The sequence below is a fragment of the Pundamilia nyererei genome, unplaced genomic scaffold (assembly GCF_000239375.1).
Source record: "Pundamilia nyererei isolate P.nyererei 1_Seehausen unplaced genomic scaffold, PunNye1.0 scaffold00024, whole genome shotgun sequence".
Lineage (NCBI taxonomy): Eukaryota > Metazoa > Chordata > Actinopteri > Cichliformes > Cichlidae > Pundamilia > Pundamilia nyererei.
In genome coordinates this window covers 1,805,878-1,816,821 of record NW_005187425.1, presented here as the reverse complement: position 1 = coordinate 1,816,821, position 10,944 = coordinate 1,805,878, and the positions used below count along the sequence as shown (strand labels likewise).

General features: G+C 38.7%; 1 protein-coding gene across 1 annotated transcript in view; it reads left to right on the top strand.

Moving 5' to 3' along the window:
• phactr2 (phosphatase and actin regulator 2) overlaps positions 1-5,933 on the top strand; it is a 41,064-nt gene extending 35,131 nt beyond the window's left edge. The window contains exons 11-13 of the mRNA XM_005727512.2: positions 294-431; positions 1,880-1,956; positions 4,702-5,933. Of these exons, the coding sequence (XP_005727569.2) occupies positions 294-431; positions 1,880-1,956; positions 4,702-4,717 (231 nt within the window). The 3' untranslated portion in view covers positions 4,718-5,933. The remainder of the gene's footprint in view (positions 1-293; positions 432-1,879; positions 1,957-4,701) is intronic.
• The last annotated feature ends 5,011 nt before the right edge of the window (positions 5,934-10,944 follow it).

The following is a 10,944-nucleotide window of genomic DNA, read 5'->3' as shown; positions in this document are numbered from 1 at the left end:
CACACACACACACACACACACACACACACACACACACACACACACACACACACACATACATACATAAGAGAACAGAAAGTACACAGCACGTCTATATTTAGCTACTAATATGTTTTGCCCCACCTTATGAGTCATGGTAGTAGAAAGAAACTGTTTTATATAGAGAGATCAGGCCATCTAGTGGACTCAGCTGGAACTGAGACATTAACCAAAATACTGGGAAGATCATTTTGAAGTTTAATATTTGATTCGACTGACTGTCTACTTTCTCCTCCTTTCTCATCTGTGTGTAGCTGAGCGTGAGGCCGACGGTGGCAGAGCTCGTTGCTAGGAGGATTCTTCGTTTTAATGAATATGTGGAGGTAACGGACGCCAAGGATTATGACAGACGAGCTGACAAACCCTGGACACGGCTTACTCCTGCTGACAAGGTACTGCTCTTGTAGACTGCTTTGTAATGCCTGATATAATTTAATTTATTAGGGCTTTATGAAACCTTTACAGTTTCTATTCAGGGTGAAAATTTTGTGAATTTGTGATGTTGATTACTTTGGTGATTAGAGACTTAAAATATATGTGGACATGCAATCACATATATATGGCGAACAACCATCTGCTTTTGTAGCGGCCTCGACTTCTTGGGAAGACTTTAGAAAAGATTTCAGATCTTGGCTGCAGGAATTTGAACCCACTGGGCTGTAAGAGCATTATTAAAATCAGGCACTAAATGTTTCCTGGCTTGCAGTCGCTGTTCCAGTTCATCCCAAAGGTGGTGGATTGGGGTCAGAGCTTGTGCAGGCCAAAATCAAAAACCCATTTATGTATGGGTCTTAGTTTGTTGCAGGTTTTTTTCTAGTTTCAACAGGACGGCCTTCTGCGTACACAGTTGTGTTTCATATTATGGTCTTAAACGTCTCTGTGTGTTTATGCTTGATGATATACATGAAATTCACCTAGCTCACACTAAGTCAGTATGTAACTGCATATATGTGCCATCTGCACTGTATGAATATTTAGCATGGCTTAACAAAATATCCTCACAGACAATAAAGACCCTCAAAGTGTGCAGTTTGTCAAGGTTTCCCTCTGCTGTTGATGTTCAGAACTGCACAGCACATAAATACAGACCTTGAGACTTCCAGCCCACATCCAGTATATTCAATTTTAGGATATCTTCTCACATTCAGAGGGCAACAGGGAAAACGATGCATGGACAAACCAAAGTAAACTGTCTGCTTGCACATTTGTACAGTGAAATCTCCGTCACCAGTCACACCGCAGACAGCCTTGGAGACATATAAATTATTTCTGATCGCACAAATCTAAACTCATTACTGTCAAATAAAAGAATGGACAGGCAAATAAAGCAAGCGACGTCTAACTAAATCCTTAACAACTTTAAAAATAAACCTCCGACTTCACAGCATCACCTGCACAACCAGGTCAAAAAATGGATGTACTTGATGTTACTGACGACAGACAAAACAAACTTTTCATGTAAGGCTTGAGGGAAGAGTCGGTTACAAACATTACAATAAATCCCTTTAAAATCATTGTTTTATAAGTTAAAATGAATGAGAATAATCATTTGTGCTGCTGTGTACTTTGCTCGTATTTTTTAACCCATATACTATTAGTTCCGACTACTTCCCCGAAGCAAAGACAGTAGCTCTGCAGATTTATGGAAATTATCTGTAAACATCTTTAAAGCTCCAAATGAGAGTGCTTAAGCATCTGAACATTTCACATTGAAACAGCTCAAAGGCATCATGAGCTTACTTGGAAAAGGTGATTGGGGTGGGGGGGCACAGTTGGCCTTGGTCTTCTAATGATGTTATTTTCTGTGTGTGTCTTTGTATGTGTGTGTTCTGCCCCCCAGGCTGCTATCCGTAAGGAGCTGAATGAGTTTAAAAGCCGAGAGATGGAGGTTCATGAAGACAGCAAACAGTTCACCAGGTACTTAAGCGGTCAATGGCATTGACCATTTAAGCCGACTCTGAAGCTTTATTATCGCTTTATCACAGTAAATGCTGCTGTTTATTAGTCACATTGATCAATATTTATATTGTTCTAGTCCCACATTAAAGTCACGATATACTCCTGGGTCGACTCCAGTTTATTTACCTCAGGCAATAATTGACAATAAAGGTTAGGTTCCCCTCTCTCATTTGTTATTTTATCGGTGTGCCGAGCCCACCAAAAAGAACTAATAAACCTTTCAATAAAAACACAACTAGCGCAAAAATTTTCAATATTTGTTTACATCCTCTTTCTGAACTTGTGAAATTACATAGTTGTTGATGTTTTTGAAAGAGAAGAGATGTTACTGCAACTCATGCAGAACAGAGACATTGAGTCACCGTTATTTCCTCATATCTTATTATACTTTGTTTTATGAATTTAGAGAAAATAATAAAAACACCCAGCAGTGGCAGCATTATGTCTGGCAATGTTTTTGCCTCAAGACTTTATTAAATTGTTAAGGGCTGAGGGGCAGGTCATGCAACGGAGAAGAGTATAAAAGAGAAAGAAAAGTGCTTCCAGGGTGCAATTTTCCCTGTCTGACTTTAAAAATGCTATTAAAGGTGAGCCACAGAAGTCAAGATAACATTTAGGAACAAGAAAACTTTGATATAAAATGTACACGGGCTGGAAATGGAGGAAAAGCAACTTGTGCACAAACATAGTCCACATGCAAAAGTCCTCAGAGGGGATGCCTTACCTGCAAATTCATTACAAAAGTCAATATAATGAGATGAGAATGAGAACACGTGCTTTAAGAAGACAAAGTTAAAACTGAAATCTTTCCAAAAGTATGTTTTGTAAAGAAATAAAATTTAAAAAAAAAGATGAGCAGAACGCTTCCTTTCTTTTGAGTCTGACAATGGAAACATTTGAAGGAAGGTCCACGATTTTCCTTTTCCTTTGAGAAATCAATGAAATGCATCATTTGTTCTACGATGCCCAGAAATGTTTTTCCTTTGTGCCATATTTTTGAAGAGGGAAAAAAACCCTGTAGACTTGTGCTTTTCTGCAAGATTTAAATCTATTGTTAAAACACTTCAATTAACAGCACGATTAAAATGCACCACCACCATTTTCGTTCTAAAGCCAGCAGCCACAGCTCAAAGATAGAGGAAACTCGTGTTTGACTGTTTTTGCCTGATAACACGCTGAAACGTAGCAACGGTACATGATAAAACAATGTTCATATTATAATCTGTCTCACTCACAGTGATGTGAATAAGTTTCTTTCTAGAGTCCGGTGAAAAACTATCTACACGATTACTGCTTCCTTAGGAATTTAGAGGGTAAGGAGCAGCCAGGCTGAAAATCAAATGCACTTGATGAATTGATCATCAACAAAGCAGAAGTTTGCTGGTGTGGAGCATTCAGATGTGTGTTAATAACACAATCTTTCATAGAAATTCACCTGAAGATTCACATGAAAAGACCCAAGAGCTACACCTCAGACTCTACAGGTCTCAGCATGTTAAATGTTGAAGTTCATGACAGTACCTTTAGATAAAAGCTGAAAAAGTATGGAATGGTTTCCAAGAGGAAGCCTCTAAAAGAACATGGCTTAGGTTTCCAAAGTTGCATCTGAACAAACCAAAGGACACACTGTCTTTTGCAAGGGAGCACAGTGGCATAGATGTTTGGATACATACGCAGCACATGTTTGTAAAAGGAATCTGAACCAGCTGTCCGTCTCAGCGATGGAGGAGTGAGAATTTGGTCTTGTTTTGCAGCCACAGTATCTGGGCACCTTACAGTCATTGAGTTAGCATTATAGAGTCAAATGTGAAACCATCTGTCTGGCAGTGTAATTGGGTCAATGCAGCAAGACAATGATCCCATAAAATTCCTCCACAATGATGTGACAGATTGATAAAGTCATACAGAAAAACAAGTGTTCAAGTTATTGCTTCTAGGTAAGCATCAAGATAAGTTCAATGACTTTTAAAGATGATTTAAGATGGTGATTCGCTTATTGAATGGTTAGTTTTTCTATAGGACTGCACATAATCCTTTTTCTCACATGACTATTTTTTGCTTTGTGGTCCTCGGGATTCCCATATGCTTGTCTGTCATTCACCTAGAGACCATTTTTGATCCGACGACACCACAAGGATTACGCAGATCAATGCGGCCCTGACAACTTAATGCTTAGCCATGTCTTCATTTCAATCTCATTCTGTTATTTGATGCCTCGACTATGTAAAAAGATATTACTATTAAGTGTCTACAGTCAGCAAATAACTCACCACAAACTGCTGTTACCGACTGTCTTTGATCACACAAACTACTCACAATGTAGTCTGACAAAGCATTTTGTGAACACCCACCTCCTGGAGTTAAAGATGCGGTCTGTTATGTGTGTTGGTTGCTTTGAATTCAGATGAGTAATTTATGTTTCTGTTAAAAAAGAAAAATACAAGTTTGAAATTCAAATGAAAATTGGCAGCCCTAGTGTTCACTGAGCTTTGGTTTATATCGACAGCAGTTGGTTTAGTGTTTGAGGATTTTTCAAGATCTGAAAAGTAATTTCAGATGCAAGTTTATTCCCAGGTACTGTGCAGGTTACTCCTCGGAGTGTTAGTAGGAATTGCTAATAAATGACAATACATTCATGTATTTCTATTATACTGTCTGTGTGTTTCTTCTGTTGTAAATAAACCTTTGTGTCTGTGTTTTCAGATTTCATCGGCCCTAAGTCTCCTCAATGCCCCGTCGACGTCAGCGCCACAAGCTCTCTGGTCCACATCTCCCAGCAGGCTCAGCTCAGTCCACTTCACTCTGGAACTCAGTCGACCTTTTTCACAGCGGACTTTTTGTCTTGTCACAGCAGGAAAAGCACAGGTGTACTTTACAACATTTAAACGTGGCTGTGTTTCATTCAGGTTAACCAGTTCCAAAACCTTGGATGTGCGCTCATACTTTAGAAGAGCGATTGATAGGAAGGTGACACTCGCTTCACCTGCATTTTTCCTACTGAAGCACATCGGAATATCTTATGTAAAAAAGCTCTGTTGCCCCCGATGAAACTTTTAAGTCTATCATAACATCTGTGTGTGTTTCTTGGCACCCATAAAACATTTGCACATATCCAATGTCAGGATAGTGGCGTGTATTGTGCTCAGAGTAGATTTATTTATTGTAGAGTATCAGAACCAGCTGGTACACAAAATATTTTGTGTATTTCTTTTTTTTTTTTTTGTATGTATGTTTTTGGTCAGCCCTGTAGTAGTGAATGTGAGTGTACTGTAGAGTTTGTGTCCTTACCAGGGTATGCCTTGTCAGTAACTGACAAATGGCCAAATATGGGCAACTTCCTAGTACAGGAAGTGGGGTTGATTGGATAGTTTCATGCTGATGTCAGTGCCTATGTCACAGATCACAGGAGAGGAGAGGCAGTTTCCTCTGCTCAGATGTTCCCCTCAGAGATGAATCAGAAATACTGCAGTTCATTTTTTTTAAAAACATGCTTTAAGTTCTGCCACTAGAGGTCGCTGTATCCTAAGAGTTACAGAAGACGACGGTGCACATAGCTGAAGAATAACCGCAAGTGTTATATTTAAAACTGCTAAAGCTGAGGGAGCCACCTGAGGCTTTAATATTGAAGTGCAAATCCCATTCTGGCCACTTCTAATCCCTCAGCACACTTTCCTGATGATACATGATGATAACATATCATCATGTATTCTCTGCTGGGTTATGAACCTCTAATCACAAAGTGCTGGGCTAGCTGTTTAGGAGATGTACTCATTGTTTTCTTACTAGTTCTATTACAGGCTTTTGGCTGGGGTGCTTTACTTGGCTCTTTATTTGGTGCCAAAGATAAAGCAGGAACCTGATCGTATGTAGGTGTTGGAACGCTTACAGCATAGGTGTCAAACTCTGGCCTGTGGGCCAAATTTGGCCCGCAGCCTACTTACATTTGGCCCGTGAAGCCATACCAAATTACTATCAGAGCTGGCCTACTGGTATTATACAGCTAATATATATATTGTTTAGTATTAAGCTTTGCTTGTTCCATATTCAGTTTTTCAGCAAAACGTGTTTGAGTCCATAAGAAAAGATTCATTCTTATATCTGGAGGAATAAATATATTTCAATAAATATTAACGTTAGCCTGCGACTTTGTTACAGTTTTGAATTTTGGCCCACTGTGTATTTGAGTTTGACACCCCTGGCTTACAGGTTTCATTTTGTTGGGTGGACTACGTAGAGAACAGGCACTGAGAGGTTCAGCACTAGTAACGAACGGCCCTCTTCTTTCAGAGAGTGAAAGAGTGCTTTAATTTTCATTTCCTTGAACATGCTTTTGCAATTTAGTCAAGTGACTTTATTTTTAGAACACATTTAAAAAGAAGAAATGTTGACATGAGTGCTTTGTGACTTTTGTGATTATATCTTTACATCTAGCTTTAACATGCATCTTGAATCCAGCAAAATTACCTAGTGTCATTACATGGGTTTTTTTTTTTAACCATGAATCAGATTTATTCGATGGATTTGTTCCACTTTTTGGAAAGTTAATTTCCAGCCATGTTAATTATTTCAATAAGAATCATTTTAGATCATTTTACAGTTTTGGTCAATCATTGGGAAAATGTTTCAACTTTCATGTGGTTGAATAGATGCCATATTTAACAGAGTCAAGAGGATTTCCTTTGTTTAAATGTGGAGCTATGAAGCATCTAGTGTGTGGATTTGTGATTTTTTTTTTTTTAGCAATCTGGCTCGGGTGGTTTGGTAACTATTGGATTTTGGGGGATTTGTGGATTTGCTGACTTTACGTGCACTGCCAGATACTTGAGATGCAGGTTTCGGAAAAATGTAGAGGATCCATTAAAAGTGTTTTCTTTCTCCGAGAATGCCAGAATCTTTGTCTGAGCTTTAGTAATATTTTTGTCCCATGCCTACTCGAGAAGAGCGGAGATGTTGGCTGTCGAGTGATTGACAGATAGAGCTTGCTGACCTCCAAAAGACGGTGTTCTCATAATAGAGCCCCAACCTCCACAAACACTCGTCATTCTTCCAAATAGTAACTGAAAAGGGCAGATTGATTGTTTCCACTTCTGAATGTGCGGGGGTTGTAAAGTGAAAAGATGTATAGCAATGAAAAAGAAGCAACAGTATTCATGTTGATGTCTAAGTTGTTGTTCATATATATATATGAATATACATATATGTGTGTGTACTGTACAGAATGTATATCAAGCATGTGCATACATTGGTATGACTTTTACTACCAATATAATATGATACAACTTTTATGTGAATGTTTTAAAATCAAATTGTGTTGGTTTTTTTTTTTTTATATTTTTTGATACCATCTCCAGACACGGATAAAGAAGTGATTACAGCTGACCTGAAAGTGGTGCTTTTTAATCAATTTATCAAGCACAGTCTTTAATAATAACCTACCTATTTCATACATAGACAAAGATAATGATCTCTGGGAATATGCGGTTTTGGATTTATTTCTACAAATATCCACAGTTCTAATCTGCACAAACTAGAAATCCTTTACATAGGAATAATAATCATACTTGGTTTTAGATATTTATATATATATAGAGAGAGAGAGAGTGTATTATATATGTAAAGTTTACATATGCTAATTAGTTTGGAAATAAAAACTAGCAGCTGAAGAAAGGAAGTAAATATGAGTTTGATCCCTTACAGTCTGCCTGGGTGTGGCTCCAGCACAGGTGAACACTGTATACACCGTCAGCCAAAGCTGCAGTCAAATACCCAGGAAGTTTGAGCTTTTATTACAAATTAAAAGTCATACATCCAGTTGAGTTAGAGGCAAATTGATGTTTTGGTTTTTTCTAGGTTCATAAACATATATTATCTCTCGCATGAGAGGCGTCTTTGGAGGTGGTCCTGAGAGTCTTTACTGCTTTCCATTTATCTCAGAAGTTGGATTTGCATCACTCCCGAGTTGAGCGTGTTCCAGTAGTAAAGTCGGAAAAATAGGATTTGTGATCAACGCATTCATTCTGAGTTGGAAATCTGACTTTAGGAGAAATTCCATTTTCCAACTTTAGCTTGAACATACTATCTAACCTACCCTGCCATCGGAGGTGTTGGTAGGGTAACATGAGCCAAGATGTGAATCAAGATGTGGTTCATTGGGGTCACAAGAGTGGCCCAGGTGAACTTAATAAATTGCGTAATGGGAGGGTGGGTCAACAACTCTCACGACTATCTCCAAGGTGATGACCTCGGTAGGGGCACACTGAGTAGCCTAACCCACGTTATTAATCATTTACAGCCTGTATACAGTCAAATAAAATTACAATTAAACTGGTTATTCAGGGTTATCACTCATTATGTACCAATTAGGAAAAGCTTTAACTGTTATCAAAATAAATTAAAAACTTGGAATTTCTTAGCATTTACTCAAAGCTACATTATAGTGTGTTGTACGTAATTTTAGCAATTTATACACTCATCAATCACATTACAGCCTCCTGTCTAATCATGTGTAGGACCTCCTTCTGCTGCCAAAACAGGTCTGACTCATCAGGGTATTGACACGGGACCTTTTGGGATATCTTGTGTTGTCTGGCATCAGAACATTGGCTGCAAATCCTTTTGATCCTGTCGGTTGCAGGTTGGAGGTGCCTCGTTACAACACACCCCACAAAGGTCCTGTCGGGGTCTTGAGCTCTTCGTTGTGTTCCTGTAATTAGTTTTTGTTGAGTTGCAGGGTGCATTGTTCAGCTGGGAGAGGTTCCTGGCAATAGTGGGTTGTGAAGGCCAGAGTCCAATATTTCCCAGCAGTACATTGAATTATAACAAGATGATCAGTATTATTCGCTTCACCTGTTAGCAGCTTTTAATGTTGTGGCTGATAGGTGTACATATCAGTGCTAAATATAGAGGTTAAAATGAAGCATTACCAAATGAGAATATTTAGAAACCTTCTCCAGGCAAAAGCTTAGTGTTATCGCTTTTAGAACGGCTTTTTAATATTGAAACCGCTTCCACCGAAATACTTGCGTGGAATATCAACAGCATTTATATCGTGCAAAAATCCATATTTCTATCCGAAATTAGGAATGTGAGTGTTAAGCTATAACCACTTAATTCATCAGGATTCAGAACGAATCATCTAAAAACGTTGATGGGTGCCATCTGTTTCATCTCATCTGTACGGCAGCTGTAAAATAAACAGTCACGTTACCCAAAGAAGCTGCAAGCCTACCCCACATTTCCCAGTGTTAATAGTGATCGTGGAAAACGTAATAATAGTTAGACTGCATTTCAGAAGGTATTTCTCTTGACAGCCATAGTGGCACTTGTTTTTCCTGGGCTGCTACTGTTTATTTGTAATGCTGTCTACTTCCCCCAGTTCATAAAAATGTTTACATTGAGAATGTCTCCTGCTGGTGGTGCTTGAAGCTTCCTTTATTGCTTCCCAAATGTAAATCTATACTTCAGACTGGAGCCACAATCAGACTGCAGTCAAAACCACCCCTTTTTTCTTGAACATGTAATCTTTTCTTGACCATGTGAAAATAAATTGTAATTTGCTGCAGTTTAGCAAATATCATGCTATAAATCTGATATACAGTAATGTATAAACTGTCAGAGTAATGAATTTACTTTGTGCTCAGAGCAGCAAAGGCTGAGGAGAGGATATTTCACATGAGCTCCAACCACCTTTACTCTGTTTGACATTAATAATTCATCTTTGAAGTTGTACTACAATGTTATATATCCCAAAACAGCTACTGTTGTGTCCAAACTGTGTATAGTGTTTTTGTATATAAAGACTTAAACAAAAAGGGGTTTTTTTGTCATTGTCTTTTTTTTGTCGTGAATAATTTTATCACTGAAGTAAGATTACAACTGTTTTTTGTCTGAGAACAGGGACACCCAATACTTTAGTTGGTATACCTATTATTTATTTGGCACTGCCTTAATTCTTTGTGGCATAGATGTAACAAGGTGCTGGAAACAGTCTTCAACTGTTGCCTCAGTTTTCTGTTCTGGTCTGACAGGAAGGGCCCTCAGTGAGGTCTGCTGCTGCTGTAGCCCTTCTGCTTCAACACTGGCTTCTCCCTTCAGAGATACTCTTCTGCACATCTTGGTTGTAACCAGTGGTTATTTCAGTAACTACTTGAAGCAGTCTGGCCGTTCTCCTCTGACCTCTGGCATCAGTAAGTAATTTCAACCCAGAGAACTGACGCTCACTGGATATTTTCTCTTTTTTCGACCATTCGCTACATCCTAGAAATACTTGTGTGGGGAAAAAAGCTAATCTGAAAGAAATATGAAATTTCTTTGCCGGAAAAAAAATAAATGTCACAGGTTTGGAATTTAAGCATGTATGTGTTCATACATGCAAAAGTTTCAGAGTTTTTAATGAAGGTATAATTCATCCACCGGATATGAGTCTAAATGAGAGACAGCAAAGTGGTGCCAGCTGAGAGAATTACACCCTGTTGGTCAGTAACCGCCTCCTGCTCTCTGACCATGAGCTTTCTCGCCAGCATTAAGTGATGTCTGGACCCAGACAGCCTGCCCTGCAGGGAAGGCTTTTAGATGTTGTATATTACAGGGAAATGTATGAATAAAGAAGCGTTATGCAAACTGTGCATACAAAGTGGAACAGAGGAGCTCGGAGATGCATCAGCAGTAGGCATCCTAAAGCAATGCATTTGCACATACCTCACAAATATATTAGGATAATATGTAATTTCATTGAAGCCCCATAATTTGCATTGCTGTCCTCTTGCCAGCTGTAGTCCCTGCAGGTGCTTTTTGGCAGCATATTTTCAGAGCCCACGAAGGTTGCGTCTCCTAATTAACTATTCAGAGACGCAAAACGCAAAGAGCACAACACTCAGTGGGGTTTTATTTTTGAATATGTTACATAATTTGTGGCAGATTTCCTAAAGTTATTGAAACGCTGACTGC